Source organism: Lynx rufus, unplaced genomic scaffold (assembly GCF_022079265.1).
Source record: "Lynx rufus isolate CCGP_SWC_20201006 ecotype Redwood Valley unplaced genomic scaffold, mLynRuf1.p SCAF_9, whole genome shotgun sequence".
NCBI classification, from domain to species: domain Eukaryota; kingdom Metazoa; phylum Chordata; class Mammalia; order Carnivora; family Felidae; genus Lynx; species Lynx rufus.
The window spans coordinates 44,538,738-44,558,440 of record NW_025814897.1 but is presented as its reverse complement, the minus strand read 5'-3'; the positions used below and the strand labels follow the sequence as shown (position 1 = coordinate 44,558,440).

The window sequence follows — 19,703 nt, the reverse complement described above, 5'->3', positions numbered from 1 at the left end:
TCAGAATCACAATATGATACAAACACATACTCACAGAATGTTTAAAATACAAAAAGATAGTACCAAGTGTTGACAGTAGTGCAAAGCAACTTGAAATTTCATACATTTCAGTGAAAGGGGAAATTAGTTCAATTACTTTGGAAAACTGCTTGGCAATTTCTAATAAAGCTAAATATATATGTAGTCTATGATGTAGCAGTTCCAATACTGGGTATACATCTAACAGTAATTAGGATATAGGTCTGCCATAGTATATGTACATAAATGTTCATAAAGTATTTATAATACCTAAAAATGTAAATAATGCAAATGTCTATCATATAGGAGAACTGATAGGTAAATTCTGGTAGTATATCCATACAAAGGGATATTGCACAGCAATAAAAAAGAATAAACTACGGGCAACTGGATGGCTCAGTCAGTTGAGTGTCTGACTCTTGATTTTGGCTTGAGTCATGATCCCAGGGTCATGGGACTGAGCCCCACATGGGACCCTGCAGTGAGCATGGAGTCTTCTTAAGATTCTCTCTCTCTCTCTCTCTCTCTCTCTCTCTCCCTCTGCCCCCTCCCTTGCACATGCTCTCTTTCTTTCTCACTCTCTCTTTCTCTTTTTATCTCAAAATAAAATAAAACATAAAAAAAGAATAAACTAATACATGCAATGATGGGATGAAAATCACTACATTACTTTGAGGGGAAAAGGCCATTACAGAGAAGCAAATAATGTAAGTGTCTATTTATATAATGTATAAGAATAGGCAAGACTAACAGGCAGTGAAAAAATTCATATTAATGGGGCATATTCTCTATAAGGCTACTGCTAGTTCTGGACTACTAGATTTAGATACCTGTCCTAACTTTTATTCTTTGCCTTCAAAGAATCTCCCAAGACAAAATAAGCAGTACTTCAGCTATGGGTATTTCTATCCTTTGTGTGAAGCCATTTTTCTTCTTGAATTATCTATTAGATTTAAGGTACTGGAGAAAGTGAGCAAAGCAAAGCTTCTTGATTGACATGAATTGGAAACTCCTAATATTAACACTCCAACTCAAAAATGGTTGTCTTATGCACACTCCCTGATGAAAGGGCTTAAGTGCATTATATTTAGGAAAATGCTGGTAATATTTAGTAATATAAATATGAGTAAACTATTTGGGGCCCCTAAGGAGGTGGGGATAAAGATGCTAAGAGGACGTGTGAGTGAATAAGGAAATACAGTCAAAAGTAGAGAGTAGTGAACAATTAGGTATCTATTATGAATTCCATAGTAATGTACAAATAATTTTAAGATTTTTCCTTTTTGTATCTTTGACCTATATATTAACTATAATATAAAGCAAATTTTATGGCAATTTTTAAAAATTGTAATATTTTATCTTTTTAGCATACCATACTGGTTAAACTTCAGACAAATCTGAGTTCAATTATAAGTTCCAGTGTTTAATAGTTAGCTGACCATGAGCAAGCTATTGTTTTCTCCTAAATCTTCATTTTATAATCTTTAAAATAAAGATAATAATATTATTTCTCTTATTGAAAAGAATAACAGAGGTATTACACATAAGTGTTCATGTATGTACAAAATGACATCTCTTGTCAGATAAGATTCTGGGGGCGGGGGGAAGTGGCTAACGAGTGCTTTCCAGTACTGGAGTAAGGAGCCAGTTCTGAGCAGAGTAATCATATCTGGGTATTCATGTGTAAGACAGAGATCAACAGCAGGCTAAAAGGGAGGATTTTACAGAACATTTTCCACAGAAATAATGTTCTTTGGAAATCAATTAAAGAGTTTTTTAAAACTATATCTAAATAAGATCTCCAACAGTGGGGAAAAAATAAGAGAAACAAAGAACCATTTCAAAGGGAAGACATTTTAGACAAAAAAGAAAAGGAAAATAATATTGGCACAAAGAGGAAAAGGGTGAGGATCAGTTGGAAACATTACCTTAGACACACTGGTTAGGGACTGTCACTAACTCCTTAATAAAGGATAACTGGAGATGAGATCAAATCTATTGCTTATACTTTATAACTCCTCCAGTGTAGCTACATATAGAAATCTGTACACAACCATAGAACTGGAATACAGAGAGGCATAGCCCCCAAATCTCAAGAGAGGAAAGAAGTCTGTGTCCATTAGAAACTAGATAGAATGATGAAAGATATGACATTAGCTATAAACATTGAAATTGTGAAACAGAAGTCATCATGCTGTTCATTCACATATATTTTTTTTCATGAAAATAAAACAAAACAAAACAAAACAAAGGAAATGAATAAGCATTTGAAGATTTTGGAAAAGCAGTATCTGAAGTCAGAAAGAAACAAACATACACACCATACTTCTGTGATTTCTGGATTTCACTGATCAATACAATATCCCACACTTCAGCATCTTTCTCCCCCCTCTTTACTCAAACAGAAACTGACATAAAGATGCCAAGTTCTTATTTTACCAGATACCGATATTTAAAATAATCACAAATCATCATTCACCCCCTTCTTAATTTCACAAAAGAATGAAGTGATACCAAAAACATGACGGACATGAACTTGGAGGGAAAGTGCATTATGAAAAAATTCACTATATTATTTACATTATTCTCATTTTTGTGCTTGTATGTGACAACTTCTCTGTGCACTGGAATTGGTTTGTGGGCCATAATTTCAACCCCACTATCTCAATGCACTCCTGTATTCCAGCAACATAGATAAAGGCACCCATATCACCAATTAAAACACTTTACTCCTATGCAAATGCATATGGGGTTCTTGTTACACAATGTGATGATAAGGAAGTATCAACAGATCACTTATCAATTTTGACAAACCTTAATTTTTGCAGGCTTTGACATACAGATCAATATTGGCCGTACCTTGGTAACTGGAGTCAAGATTCCCTTTCAATGTGCAACAAATAATTGCAACTAAACCCTGTGTTTAGCTCTTATAATATCATTTATAGCACTGGATTACAACATTGGCTGGCAGGATTATCTCCCTTCTAGACACTAAACCTTTTAAGGGCAGGAACTAGTTTTCCTCACCTTGTTATCTTTACAACTAAAACAATAGTTGGAGGGAAAAAAAGCAATAGTTGGTACAATATGAGTCCCTATAAGTGTAGAAGAATGAATGGCAACATTCAGATTATGTCTCCTGAAACATAAAACCCTATCCCTGCTCCTGTTCTATATATTGATGGAAGTAGGAATTGGCTCTGTCCTTTAACATTCACCTGATTCAGTGCAAGAGCAAGAGAGCAGGGAAGGGGCGGAGAGAGGGAGAGAAAGAGAATCCCAAGCAGGCTCCACACCATTGGTGCAGAGCCTGATGCGGGGCTCAAACTCACGAACCATGAGATCATGACCTGAGCTGAAATCAAGAGTCAGACGCTTAATCAACTGAGCCACCCAGGAGCCCCCTTATTCATTCTTCAGAATATGACACCCTTACTAAGTGTTTAACTCGGTGCTAACTGCTGAAGATAATCAAAATGTGCAGAGTGTAGTTCTTGCCTTCAGGGATGGCAATCGCAGTTCCTCTCTGGAGCTCACATTACCCTCTTAGCACAGTGCCAATTTCTTGAATGATATAAATAACAAAATTGTTTTAAATCTCTGTGGAGTAAAAATTTGCTCTGATATGTTCTTAGTGAGAATAAAGCCTGTTTATCACTGTAAGTGGCAATAGCCCCTCTGTTTATGTAAGAGTCCTCTTCTCCAACAGATTATAGCCACTATCCCCATGACACAGTTTACATAAATTGGAGCCCTAGCCTTATCCACTTTAAATGAAACAATAAATCTGCTTACTATTGCAAGTCTTGTTGTATTTGCTGTTCTCCTGTGCAAACCCTTCCAGCCGGCACTGAAAACGATGCTGCCAAAATTCTTGAAACCAAGGATTTCGAAGATTTGTTTCTGGCCGAAGCTTCAGATAATAATCATCAAACCACTTGACATCGGGAGATTGAAGCTTGATTGTGATTCCACCAACAGCTTCTCGCTGATATCCATCTGTCACATCATACCTGTCAGCCCAGCCATCACTGTGGGGAGACAAAAACCAGCTCAGCTTACAACAGATACCTTCTAAGCCAATGATTCCATTTGCTTTCCTTTTGAAAAGATCAGTAATTAAATGGCTACTCAGCCACACCATGGTCCTACATTATACTTACATGATTACTGAGATAGAAACTTAGAATAAAGAGTATAATACACCATGGGAATTTAGGGTCTAAGAGTACTAGAAGGCACCAGTCTCACTAACCTCAAACTGTGGAGAATAACCTAATACTTTTGGCAGAATGTGACTGTTTTTCACATACACTGTATGGAAGCTGCATGATATCACCATTCACATTATTTACTGAATGCTTAGTGGCTAAGTGAAGTTAACTTGAAATCCATTCTGTTCCTTTATAACAATTAGTTTAATGACCATAGAGTAAAAATGAAAATATCTCTAACATACACCTAGTATTAATTTAACTATCCTATGACATGATATTCATTGTTTTCATATTTTACAAGTAAATAATAGAGAGGTTAAAAATACCTGCTGATTATGGTCATTCTGTTAAATATTGATTCTTCAGCACCTCAAACTGAAATCCTATAATCCACTGTCCATATACTCTTTCCTGTCCCATGGTACTTCTCTAATATATTTAAAATACACATTTGGAAAACTATAGAAAGCTTATGAAGGTAATTGAAGAAGATTTAAAGAAATGGAAAGACATTCCCTGCTCATGGATTGGAAAAATAAATATTGTCAAAATGTCAATACTACCCAAAGCTATCTACACATTCAATGCAATCCCAATCAAAATTGCACCAGCATTCTTCTCGAAACTAGAACAAGCAATCCTAAAATTCATATGGAACCACAAAAGGCCCCGAATAGCCAAAGGAATTTTGAAGAAGAAGACCAAAGCAGGAGGCATCACAATCCCAGACTTCAGCCTCTACTACAAAGCTGTCATCATCAAGACAGCATGGTATTGGCACAAAAACAGACACACAGACCAATGGAATAGAATAGAAACCCCAGAACTAGACCCACAAACATATGGCCAACTCATCTTTGACAAAGCAGGAAAGAACATCCAATGGAAAAAAGACAGCCTCTTTAACAAATGGTGCTGGGAGAACTGGACAGCAACATGCAGAAGGTTGAAACTAGACCACTTTCTCACACCATTTACAAAAATAAACTCAAAATGGATAAAGGACCTAAATGTGAGACAGGAAACCATCAGAACCTTAGAGGAGAAAGCAGGAAAAGACCTCTCTGACCTCAGCCGTAGCAATCTCTTACTCGACACATCCCCAAAGGCAAGGGAATTAAAAGCAAAAGTGAATTACTGGGACCTTATGAAGATAAAAAGCTTCTGCACAGCAAAGGAAACAACCAACAAAACTAAAAGACAACCAACGGAATGGGAAAAGATATTTGCAAATGACATATCGGACAAAGGGCTAGTATCTAAAATCTATAAAGAGCTCACCAAACTCCACACCCGAAAAACAAATAACCCAGTGAAGAAATGGGCAGAAAACATGAATAGACACTTCTCTAAAGAAGACATCCAGATGGCCAACAGGCACATGAAAAGATGTTCAGCGTCGCTCCTTATCAGGGAAATACAAATCAAAACCACACTCAGGTATCACCTCACGCCAGTCAGAGTGGCCAAAATGAACAAATCAGGAGACTATAGATGCTGGAGAGGATGTGGAGAAACGGGAACCCTCTTGCACTGTTGGTGGGAATGCAAATTGGTGCAGCCGCTCTGGAAAACAGTGTGGAGGTTCCTCAGAAAATTAAAAATAGACCTACCCTATGACCCAGCAATAGCACTGCTAGGAATCTACCCAAGGGATACAGGAGTACTGATGCATAGGGGCACTTGTACCCCAATGTTCATAGCAGCACTCTCAACAATAGCCAAATTATGGAAAGAGCCTAAATGTCCATCAACTGATGAATGGATAAAGAAATTGTGGTTTATATACACAATGGAATACTACGTGGCAATGAGAAAAAATGAAATATGGCCTTTTGTAGCAACGTGGATGGAACTGGAGAGTGTGATGCTAAGTGAAATAAGCCATACAGAGAAAGACAGATACCATATGGTTTCACTCTTATGTGGATCCTGAGAAACTCAACAGGAACCCATGGGGGAGGGGAAGGGAGAAAAAAAAAAAAAAGACGTTAGAGTGGGAGAGAGCCAAAGCATAAGAGACTGTTAAAAACTGAGAACAAACTGAGGGTTGATGGGGGGTGGGAGGGAGGGGCGGGTGGGTGATGGGTAGTGAGGAGGGCACCTTTTGGGATGAGCACTGGGTGTTGTATGGAAACCAATTTGTCAATAAACTTCATAAAAAAAAAAAATAAAAAAAAAATAAAATACACATTTGGAATCATGTTTTGCATTGGATGGATTTAAAAACTTCTTAACAGGAATGCCTGGGGGGCTTAGTGGGTTAAGCATCTGACTCTTGATTTAGGCTCAGGTCATGATCTCACAATCGTGAGATCAGGCCCCTCATCAGGCTCTGTACTGGGTGTGGAGCCTGCTTGAGATTCTCTCTCTCCCTCTCCCTCTGACCCTCACCCGCTCGTGCTCTCTCTCTTTCTCTCAAAAAACAAAACAAAACAAAACAAAACAACAACAACCACAACTTCTTAACAATGGTATATCAAGCATAGTGTCAGGAATCATACTCTTCAATATTACTCTCATTCTATCCACTGATCACTCAAAGTAAGCGAGGAATTTTAAGATAAAAGAATTAGAAATCAGAGACTTTATGTTACAATGGTATAAGAATATAATAGTACAAGAGGAAAGCACTCTAAGCTTATTTGGAAAACAAGTGAGGCACAACATTGGAAATAAAAGACATAAAAAGATGTTTATATCAAATTTGGGCACACCTTGGGGCATTCAGGACAAACGAGACTGACTTTTTCACCCTCTTCCACTGGAATAGGCACAACTTGTGCTAAGTATCTGCTGGGACCTAGTGGTGGTGTCTTTCCTTAGAAGAAGGCAAGTACTTTTTCAGGAAAGATAAAGAAAGTAAAGGGATATTTTAATACCGAAAAAAACAGTAACAAAGAAGGAAGAGAAGGGGTTTGGAGAGAGCTGAAGGGAAGAGTAGAATGGAACCTCCTGAATGCACAGCAGTAAAGTTTTTGGAGTTACACAGGGTTGGGGGAAGTGGGCACTGGGGAGAGGGAGAGGGAAAGGATTTACATTCACAATCAGTGTTTATTTCATCCATTTCAGATATACTTATCAGAATGTTAATTTCTTTTTATCTTCCTTCAAATGCATTTTTGTCTCTTTTATATATTTTTTGTAGGTGGAGACCATGCACCAATATTTCACATATAAAATCAGCACTGGGGAAGGTATTATGTAAGTAATTAATTAAAATAAGTATAAAAAGCATGTACTTTTTTCCAGCATGTTCTGCTATACCAACTCTGACTTAAAAACTGATAATGAGAGTTTTTCCAAAGGTCACAGATTACTCATTAAAATATCACAGGGGCTTGGGATAACTTGAGATGTTTCCTAAGGCATCAGTGGGTGGAAGAGGAGAAAAAAAATAAACAAACAAAATAAACGATTTCTTCTTCTAAGTCATTTCTGACAAAAGATATTTCATTAAAATTATGGTGAAATTTCAAAAACCTTTGTGGAAGATCAGGAAAAAAAATAAGTAATGCAATATGTTTTGTCCCAATGTTGAATTTAGTTACTTCACACATTATCTTCCCTCAAATTTCTCATTTTCAGCTGCAGAAGATTTTATTTAAAGCTGACAAGTTGAAATGATGTGGGCTTGTTTGCCTCATTTTCTCCCTCTGTTGTGGAGGGTTTATTATATCACTGGTATGAGAGTGTGGGTCTCACTGGCACTGGAGGAGATGCATGGGCGTATTGCAAACGGGGCAGGAAGCTCTGTTTGTCAAGCAGAGCCCCATTCTCCAAGAAGTGGTAATTTAAATTGCTCCTTTTGTTAATGCTAGCTCGCTCTTATGTAACACTATGATTATGAATATTACATAAGAAATTTAAGATTATAATGGGTCCAATTTACCCTTCACAATTCATTCATTGAATTTAATGGGGACTGTAAAAAGCTTGTCTTGATAAACTTTTTTGGAGGTAATATTTCCATAAAAAAAGTATCCCCACCAGAGTGTGTTAATTGATTCATTTCTCATCATGTTCTTTAGTTCTTTTTTTTTTCAGGTATAAATCTCATCTCTTCACCATAGTTAAAAGAATTTGGCAAAAGATGATGTTTTATTAGCAGCCTATACATTTGGCTTGTGAATTTAAAACAATTTAGTTCCAGATGTTTCCATTCAACAGCAAAATAAAAATCATAGAGGAGTGTGAATGTAAACAGAAAATTCCAATTTCTATTTGACAAAACAGGGTTATTCTATTCAAATTTACAGGGGAATATCTACTATGCAAGTTTTAAGAAACTTCACTCCCTGCTGGCTAAGTTAGATGGTGTCATATGTCATTTAGGTTATTAAATATTAACATTTTAACAAAAAGTGTGCTTTCAAGATTTGTGTTAAGATGATAGGGTATCTCTAAGTAAGGAATAATAAATCCAAATGCAAAATGAAACGCCAAGAAAAACTTGAACGTACTTTTCTATGATCTAATGCTTTACATTATACTGATAGACTAGACTGTCAAGTACTACCTAAATGCTTTCAGGGGACATATATTTTACCAAATAAGGGGAAAAAAAGTGGGGAGGAAGACAAGGAAAGAAATTAAAAATACCATATTTAAAGCACTTTTCTAGATTTAGTATCTATCTATCTATCTATCTATCTATCTTTATCCATCTATCTATCCATCCATCCATCCATCCATCCATCCATTTAATTTCTCTCCTCACTGGTGGGCATTTTAACCATCTCCTCATAATACATTTCATTATTTTCCTTTCAATTCCTTGATATACAGTTAGTCCTCATTATTTTAAGATTTATCTACTTGCTAAATTTATTTGCAACACCCAAATCAATACTCATGGCACCTTTGTGGTCATTTGTGCACATGCACAGAGTCGCAAAAATTTTGAGTCTCTGGATGTGCACATTCCCAGCTGAGGTTGAATGAGATCATCCTCTGCTTTCTTGTTTTAGCTTTCATATTCTAAACAAGTATCCTTTTCATGATCTATTTAGTATAAGGGTTCTTGTATTTTTTATGTTTTTTTTCATTGATTTCACTGTTTAAAATAACCCCCAAGCATAGTGTTATCTAGAGTTCCTAAATAAAAAAGGCTGTGATATATCCTATATAGAAAATGCATTCTTTAAATCAGCTGCATGAGTAAAGTGAGTAATGAGTAAAGCGTTGTTTGTTATGAGTTCAATGTTAATGAAAAAACAGTATATATTAAAGAAGAAATCTTATTCAATACAGAAACACATAAAACAAGGTTATGTACAGACTAGTTGATGGGAATGTTGTGACCAGAGGCCCATAGCAATTTAAACCTGTATCTTCCCTGGGGGCAATGGTCAGTATTCACTGATTTGGTGTTTGGTGCACGTTTATGGAACATAAATACTGTGAATAACAAGAATTGAGTACACAAATATATTTTTAATTTGAGTGTTGTTTTAGTCAGGCCTCCAGTTTTTCTTTGACTATGGAAACAGTGACTTGGACATTTGAACAGGAAAAATATTTTTAGATTAGGTTGGCTTAACTAAAGGAGGAATCTTTTCTATGTACCCATTCTCAAAACACCTCCTCAGTAGTTACCTTAGACTCTTTATATTCTCCCTTTAAATGTCTCCCTGAAGACATCGTTAGGACACATTATCTAGCAAGAATTTATTTTCATTTTCTTTTCAAGATTGCATTACCAAAATATATATTCCTATTCTATGATATCCCCTTCTTCCTTTCTTCTCTCAAGCCTCAATTCCTATTATTTCACATAATTAGCAATTCGTGAAAATTGAACTTTTATGTGTTTTCAACAGAAGGTTCTTTTTTAACAAAATTGACCCGAAATCTCCAGTTCTAATTCATCTTCTCCATCTCTATAGCTTTCCTTATTTTCATCAACATTTATTAAAAATCTACCTACCTTAGACTAAATTATTTTGTGACAATAAACTGTCAATATTTCAGTGGTGTAGTACAAAGGTTTATTTCTTGCTCAGCTTTTAGATTCATTACAGATGGTCTCTAACTCTACTCCATGTCGCCTTCATTCTGAGACATAGTCTGAAAGAGCAGTTTCCTCCTGGGACGTGGCCAATCTTGTAGAAGGAAAAAATATGCAATGGTTCTTAAGTTGTCTACTCAGAAGTGGTACAGATCACTTCTCACATTTCATTGATGAAGGCAAGTCATATGGCCAAACCAGACCTAAATGGGACAGGTGTGTATGATCTTTCCCACACCAGTGAATGTTGTGAAGAAAAATTCACTTCACCATATTTATGATGTATTGAAATTGTGTTGAGATGGAGAAACACATAAATTAAATAGGTATTAGATACTACACACCAGGCAGGGCTCACAGTCTAGTAGAGGAATGACAGAGGACAGACATATAAATGCATATAAATAAATATCATCGCAGGCATGAAACAACAGCAATGGGAGAGAACATCAGAAAACAACTAACTCTATGTAGGAAGATCAGTTTTAAATGGAACTTGACACATATGGGTAATGGAGTGATAACAGTATTTTGAAATGGTATTTTCTAAGACAAGAGAAGGTATTTGAGATTCAGGAAGTAGTGACTATGAAGCACTGCAGCTGTGTAGATCACCTAGGGCAATGGGCCAATGAGAAGTCAGCGGGGGAAGAACAGTTGCGAATGGTCTTTTATATCACACCATCATTACCTGACTTTTTCATTCAGGTAACAGGGAGCCAATGGTGGCTTTTAAGGTGGGAAATAAAATGAGGAGCCGATGAGAATTGGATGAACTATGGTAGCAGTGCGACAGGTTGGAGTGGTTGTACATCAGTGTTAAGGGAATCGAGTTGCAAAATGTGTTGCAGTGGTCCAGGAAACTGATGGAGGCCCGAATTTAAAGAAGTAGCAGTGGGGATGTGGAGCCTTATTTGTAAGGAATTCTAAGAATCCCTAGGAAGACATGTATGGAGAATAGAGGTAAAGGGGGATTTTGTGAGTTAGGGGAGACATTAACAACAGTGTAAATGATATTGCAGCTCCATGTCCTAGGCTGTGAAGTAGAGGAACAGAATAGGTTTGGGCTGAAAAAGAAAGAAAACGAATACAAGGTGGGGTCTCTGATGATTAGATTTCCCTTTATATGCTCTCTAGTAGTTCCTTTCTCCTGAATTTCTACCTATTCTTGACATATACGGTTGATTTGAATGTTAAAAAAAAACAAGTTAACAATTTTCTTACCTTTGGTCCAGTACTATATTAATCCACCCCATTCTGTTTAGTTTCTTGTATGCTAAACAATAGTTGTTGGCAATCAGAAAATGAGAAATAATGAAAATTATAGAACTTCAAAGATTTGATACTCTATATCATTATGTCCTTATAAGAGAAATATTTTAACCTTAGAATTATTATTTTTATCATTTATTTTACTAAATTACATATATATAAAGCATATCAATACTTAATGGTTATAAAATAATTACCTCAAGGTTTATAACCAATAGATTTAATATCAAAATATGTTTCTGGAATGTGGAAGCCCCTGAGGGCTACATGTCAAAAGGAATAAAAAATATTGGAAAATTATGAAGAAAAAAGATTTATTAATTATCAAATGTTAGAGATGTTTAAATTTTATTTTATTTTTTAAATTATTCTTTTAAAGTTTTTTTTTTTTTTTGAGAGAGAGGGAGAAAGTAGTGCATACACACAAGCAGGGGAGGGGCAGAGAGAGGGGGAGAGAGAAAGAATCCTAAGCAGGCTCCCCACCATCAGCAAAGGGCCCAATACAGGGCTCAAACTCACAAACCATGAGATCATGACCTGAGCTGAAATCAAGAGTCAGACACTTAACCAATTGAGCCTCCCTGGCACCCTGATGTTTAAATAATTTTAAAAAAGTGTCTCTCTTATCAAAATCTAAAGCTGTATAATACAGATGATATAATCTTTTCTTCCCTTCCTCATTTCCTATTAATATATTTTAAGTTATTTAAGCTATGGAAAACAGAAAAATATATGTAGTGCAGAAAACTGCATTGGATGATCCTTTAGTTTCAGTTTCCATGTTCTATTCATTAGAATTCATTAATTAAATAAGCATTTTGAAGATCTATGTGTTCAAACTGCACAGACACTGTGGTGGGTTCTAGTGCATGCGCTCAAGGAGCCAACAGTCCATTAGGCATGACCTGCCTGAATGGGTTATGCTGACTTCCAGCCCATTAGATGTTTCCTCATCTATCCTTCAGACTGAACATCCCTTTTCCTTTTTACTCAAACTATATGCAAACAGTATAATTCATTAGGTTTCCAGTCACTGAAACATTGAAAATCACATTCCTATCCTACCTCCCTGAGATTATTCCCTAGTCACCTCAATTAGTATTCTGGGTGTTTCCAAACTCTCAGTCCTTAACATTTACAATTTCTTGATTTATTTACATGGAAGGCTAATCACATACAATGGGTATGGATTTCATTAGTTGAACTCTCTCAGACAGCAAGATGATTATTTAGTATAACTCCACAGAGTTCTTGAGGAGGCATCTGCTGTGGGCAAACAACATAAAAAATCACCTCAGAGTCTGTTTCAAAGGGAGCAACACCAGACTAAAAATGTAAGCATCAGAATGACTATTCCTAGAAGTTAGCAGCCATTAAATTTCTGTCAGGGGATGTGGAGGTGGGGCTGTGCCAGTCACACGTGATCATTCTTCAGTCCTGCTTTGTCATAGTATCCATGCTGCAGAGACTAAGCACACACATGTTGTGTATCAGAGACATGACACATTGATTCCTCTGCCTCAAATATGTCACATGTTCACACCTCCAGGCCTCTGAGTACACTATTCCCTCTGCAAAAGTGTCAGCTCTTCAACTCCTCATGTGTTTTCTGATTTGATAAAATCCAATATCTGTGAAGCCAACAGACTGGGCTAGAATGCAGCTTATCAAAACCTTCTTGAGCTTCCCTGGGCTGAACAGTTTTCTCCTCTCCACTTCCAAGATTGTGGGACATTTATTCCTTTATTAATTGAACAAGTATTGGGTAACTAATATTCTAAATGTGGGAGTATACAGGTGAACAAGAAGATGAGATTTCTGCTCTCGTGAAGGGAATATTATGATGCTTTTAGTTTTGCATTTGTCATCATATTTATTTCTGTCTTTCCAAGTCAACTAGAAATTTTATATTTTGGACATCTCATCTTTATGTCTATTATAAAGCCTGGAACATACTAAGCACACAAGAAATGTCTAATATAACTTATTAGAAAATTAGAATTTAGAAATCAAACTTCAAATTATAGAGAATTCTTTCCAGGTAACTGCACATATTCATTTTTAATTGAGAATGCAGTGCTGTCAGATGCACCTTATAAAATATCTCTGAAAAGCTGAATTGATTCCCCCCTCCAAAATGGTCCTCTCCATTTTCTACCTGATACTATTAAGGTTAATGAGTACATTCATTAGGCTGCATCCCAGCATTTTTTTTCCCCAAAATCTGTTCACAACCCACATAATTATTATGGAAACTGCTGTTCTACCCACATGTAATCATCATCCTGCCAAATCTTTCACCAATAGCATTTTAGAAGATATTTCAGGATTTTTTTTCTAATAGTGGGAGTCTACCGACTGCTTGGTTGTCTTCATATAACATTTCTTCCCCCTCCCCGGGGGGGGGGGAGTAGGAGGTCTTAGAATCTAAATAATAGTGAAAAACAAGGAAGGATATTGAGCTTTTCGATAAAAGTTCTTACGAATATATACCATTCAACACTAATGAATTGTTTAATTCTAAAGAGAAGCACAATGCAGAATTTTCAAGAAAATGGTTATTTACTGAGAATAACTGGGGTTTATAAATCTTAGTTTTTCTCATCCCCAAGGCTTTATAAAGAATAAGTAGATGTAGATTGGTGGAGCTATATTAGGACATTCAAAAGAATAACAAAAAGTCAGGAAGCTAAAATTTGCTATGTCTCTATCATGGGGGTCAGGTGATTTCCATTTTATTACTTTTCTTAATTCTCTGTAGGCCTTAGCAGTGACTATTTTTAGCCCTACTTTCTACTACTGAGGAAACTGAGGCTCTGAGGGATTAAGGCACCTACTCAAAATCTCACAGCAAATATAGAGGGGATTTAAATCCAGATATTTCTAGCTGCAAAACTCCAGTGCTTTCCATACCTCATAGAGTCTCCAAAGTAAGACATACAGTGATGACAGCACTGAGAAATACTTCCTAAGGGTACCATATTTAAGAGGCATACAATGAAGGATAGGGAGCAGAGTGTATGGCTGGGGCCACATAGGTAGAAATTTAACATGGCACTCAAGATTCCTGCTCTCTGGTGTACTAATTACTAATTAGTGTACTAGTTTACTAAACACTAATCTAGATAGGTGCTGTTGAAAAGGAATCTCAAGATGTAATTAAGGTCACAAATAAATTGATCTTAAAATAGTGAGATCAACCTCAGTGAGTCTGACCTAATCAGGTAATCCCTGAAATGTGACTGGCTCTACCTGGGCAAAGAAATTCAAATATGAGAATGATTTGAGATGAGAGAACTGGAGGAGACGCTCCACTGCTGGCTTCTAGTGGCCTCTAGAAGCTGAGAATGCCACCTGGCTAACAACCAGCAAAGAAACAGAGATTCAGGCTTGCATCCAATAGGAACTGAATTCAGCCAAAAACCTGAATGTGCCTGGAAGTAGATTCTTCTAAAAAAAACCCTCTAGACAGGAATGCAGTCCGCCAATACCCTGATTTCAGCCTGTTCAACCCTGAGTTGTGAACCCACTTATGCCATGAATGGACCCCTGACTTTCAGAAAGTATGAAATAATAAATAAGTATTGTCTTAAGCTGCTAAACTTGTGGTGATTTGCTATACTGCCATAGAAAGTTATTACTTATTCTCCACCTCTCTTCTACATTTCTTCACTTGGAAGACTGAAGCACGTTAATAGTGGAAGGGAATGCAAATGTAGAGGTTTGACCAAATTCTTGGTTTTGCCACAAGAGACAGGCTTCCAAAGGCTTGGGGATTCACCAAAAATTACACAGAGTATTTAATATGTTGGAATCATTGGGACATCCACCTTGCTTCAATTTAGACTTTAGGATGGTAGGCATTCTCCCTTCTGCTTTAAAGACTTGCTTCTCAGGGGATGCTTCTTTCCCATACATATTCTTCACAGAGGAGAAGCTGAGAAAAATTTTTGTGAATAGATTTTTTTTTGTGAGCTGCACAATGTATTGCTTCCCTTGTCATATTATAGCTGTTTGAGGCAATTGTGTAAAATGTACAATATGGTAAGATAATTGATTCAGTTAAATAGAGAAAGTGCGTTATGAGCAGGCTATTGTACCCACAGCTTTCTATAACCTTTTTCATGTTTTCTCATGAAGCTTCTGTACTTAGGATAACCTAGTTTTCAGACCCCCTTTCCACTGATTTCCTCTATTATGCTGGTAAACTAAGCATAATGTTCAGAGTAATAATTATTTATAGAACATCTATGAAATTCCAAGAAATAAGGCATATTTCATGATGACGCTGGAGAATATACTCACCCCCTCCACTCCAAACACACACCAATGTGTTTTCTTCCTTTATATCTTAAAACAGGTCCTTCAGATCTAATATATTTTCCTCATACTTTCCTCAACCTTCCTGTAGTATTTAACCTATCCTTTCATTTAGTAAAATTTAACAAACATTGCACATGCTCATTTCTCTGCAGAGTGCCATGTATGAGGAATAAAGAGAAGAAAAGCTGTCATTCCTTACCCACACTTCAGCATTAGAGACAGGGAAATAAGAACTTACAGAGTAGTAACAGTAGTTAGGGTCTGCTGCCCGCCAGGCATTGATTGTTCTCAGCACTTTCTATATGTACTTCCTCTCTGCCATGTATTATTTATATGTTTTATATGTTATATGATATTTTATATCTTCACATTTTGCATGAAGAAAATTCAGGTGGAAAAATCATAAATCACCCAGGTTTATACAGGATTCAAACTCAGTCTACCTAAACCTAGAAACCAAAACTAAACCTGTACAACCTATTAATGTGGTATTTGATCCCAATATGTGTTCAAAATTACCTGGTTTTGTACATGAGAGTGTACAGAGGAAAGATTTATTTTAATTTCTGTTAAACACGCACACACACACACACACACACACACACACATCTTGGAATTGGCTTCTTTTTTTTCCTCCTTGAGACTGTAAACAAAGAATTGCCTTAAACCACTGCATTCATCTTCTGAAAAAATGCTATCTTTGTAGTGTTAGAATACATTGGCACAGTTATTAAGAATCTTTCTACTCACAAGGAAAAAAGCTATTAGGAGATGCTCAAGAGACCTTGGTATCTGTACATAAACACCGAATGGACTCTCTTCAGTTCACATTTCACTTTGAGGCAACATGTTTTTCCTTGACAAAATATTCCCATGACACCCACTGAAACCAAATCTGTTGTTAATGTCTCACATCTATCAGATATGGTTTACCAGTGAACACTTACAAGTGGTAGAAGACCAGTAAATAATCAAAAATTATTCTGGGTGTGAGATTAAGGTTTAGAAAGAATCATTCTTTAAGAAGCCAGACAAAACTCATAACCTCAAAGTCTGAACACTTACATGAATTTTGGTGCTACAGGCCTAATAATTAACCCAAACAGGTGGAAAATGTAGGCCACAGATTAGAAACTAAACAGATACTTCCACTTTCAGCTATGATATATGATAGATTAGACAAACCTGCTCCTGAAGACAACTAGAAAATCTAGATAAACTTTGAAAAACATCCACTTATGCTTTAAGAAAGCTGTCAAGTCAGCCAGATCTCAGGGACCAAGATCCTGGAGAGAAAAAAAAATGTACTGAGGTATGACTTTCCCTTTGAGGTAGTCATAATTCATTGAAAGGCAAGGATGAGTGGCTAAGAGGTTGGAACAAAAGCAGACGGTCAGGCTCAAAGTTTTTTAAATTTTGGGCTAACATTACACCAAAAACACTATCAGCAAATATCTGGGAGAGAAGAGAGCACAGATGTGAAAAAGACATTTGGTATTATTCCTCAATCATTTGCTTACTGGTAGGCAGTTGCTGTGAAGCTTAGAAGTTGAGCATAAACAACGGCTAAGAGGCTCGAATAGATGGTTAGAGTGTTACACATAGTGGATTAAAGAAAAAAGATTTGGACTTCTGGACCCCCAAAAAGAAAAACTCCCAGTAAATATTCCAGGCTTCCATTTGCAGTGCTTAAAGGCTATACCCCAGTTGTCAGGCCCAACCAGTAAGACAAACCCCAACAACAATGAGGCCCAACTTCAAATCACCTCAATGCTGAATTAGATTAAAATGGTCACTCTCTGTTATAACTCCTTGAAAAGCAAATAATTTCTTGAGGAATGTACTATTAGACATAGCTTCAGATGATCTCTACAATGTTTCATATACATTGTCTATCATTCAATTAAAATAAATTTAAGCAGTTTTTTGGGGTGGGTGGGTAGGGGTGAGACATAGAGGAAATCTATGAACAGATTCTAAAATTTGTATGGAAATATAAAGGACAAAGAATAGCCACTATTATATTGATAAAGAAGAAAAAAAGTTGGGGAATGCACTGTTAGATACCCAGGCTTATCATAAAGTTACAACTTTATACAATTTTGTAGAGATAGATAAATAGACCAATGGAACAGAGTCCTACATTATACAGAGACTTGATTTCTGACAAAGGCAACACTGTAAAGAGGTACAAAAATGTTCAACTAAATAAATTATTCTGGGTAAATTTATATCTATATGGAAAAAATCTTGATACTTAATCCATGCAAGTTAAAACCAGGCTGATTATAGATATATATGTAAGTGATAAAACAATAAAGCTTCTAGATGATGACAAACAAAAAGGAGAATATATTCATCACCTTAGGATAAGAAAGATTTCTCAAACACAGCACAAAAATGACCAACCATAAAATCAGGATTATTAAAAGTATTTATAATGAAATTGATGTATTCATTTTCATCAAAAGATACCACTGGGGGCACCTGGATGGCTCAGTTGGGTAAGTGTCTCACTCTTGATCTCAGCTCATGTCTTGATCTTAGGATCATGAGTTCAAGCCCTGTGTTAGGCTCTAGCTGGGGAATACAGCCTACATAAAAGAGAGAGGCAAAGACAGAGACTACTGATTGAGTGAAAAGGCAGGCCACAAGTTAAGAGAAGATCTCTGGAGAGTGTGTGTGTGTGTGTGTGTGTGTGTAAGTCGATACATAGATAACAGGTGGATTAACAGATAGGTAGGTAAATAGCTGATAGATAATTTAAAAGTACTGATATCTAGAATATATGAAGAATTCACATAAATTAATATAAAAATAAGTCTTATAGGAAAAAAGATCAAGATGTTTGAACACTACACTTAACAGAATATCTTTGAAATGGGCAATAGGTGAAACAAATGCTCCACTTCATACATTAGGGCAATACAAAGTAAAATCACTATGAATAGCATTACACGCCAACATGAATGGCTAAAGTTAAAAAAAGATTGGCAAAGTGCAGAATGAAATCTGGAGCAATTACAATTCTTCAACATTGACAGTAAAAGTATAGCTTGATGTAACCATTTTTGAAAAGTAGTTGGCAGTGTCTATAACAAGTGAATATAAGCATACACTATGACCAAGAAATTCCACTATTAGGTATGTCCCTACCAGGAATGCTACCATATACACACCAAAAGGTATGCAGAAGAATGTTTACATGAGAACTATTTTCAATAGTCTTATTGAAAACAACCAAAATTTTGATTGCCAGTAAAACAGATGATAAATTGTGGTTTATTCATATATCTGTACTGATAGCAATGAAAATGAACAAGCTACTGCTACATGAAGCAAAATGTGTAATATAGACATAATATTGAGTGAAAAATATACACAAAACATATTATTCCATTCATATTAAATTAAGACAAAGACAATACTAACCTATAGTGTTAGAAGTTAAGATATTGGTTCCTTTTGATAAGTATGCTACAGCTTTCCTCCTGTTATTGATTTACTGTTTCATTCTTTTGTCGTAGAAACAGATATTTGACATAATTTCTATCTTCTTGAATTTGTGAAGATTTGTTTTGTGGCCTAACATATGATCTATCCTAGAAAATGTTTTGTGTGCACTTGAGAAAAATGTGTATTCTGCTGTAGGAAGGAATGTTCTGTATATGTCTGTTAGGTCCATTTGATGTATAGTGTTGTTCAAAGCCTCTGTTTCCTTATTGATTTTCTGTCTGGATGATATATCCATTGTTGAGAGTGGGGTATTAAAGTCCCCAACTATTAATGTTTTGATGTTTATTTCTCCTTTTAGTTCTGTTAGTATTTGATTATATATTCAGAATTTATGATGTCGGATG

General features: G+C 36.1%; 1 protein-coding gene across 3 annotated transcripts in view; it reads right to left on the bottom strand.

Moving 5' to 3' along the window:
- Positions 1-19,703, bottom strand: part of GRM5 (glutamate metabotropic receptor 5) — a 507,510-nt gene that overhangs the window by 135,669 nt on the left and 352,138 nt on the right. For all 3 annotated transcript variants that reach the window (XM_047072296.1, XM_047072297.1, XM_047072298.1), the window contains exon 3: positions 3,817-4,052. In XM_047072296.1, the coding sequence (XP_046928252.1) occupies positions 3,817-4,052 (236 nt within the window). The remainder of the gene's footprint in view (positions 1-3,816; positions 4,053-19,703) is intronic.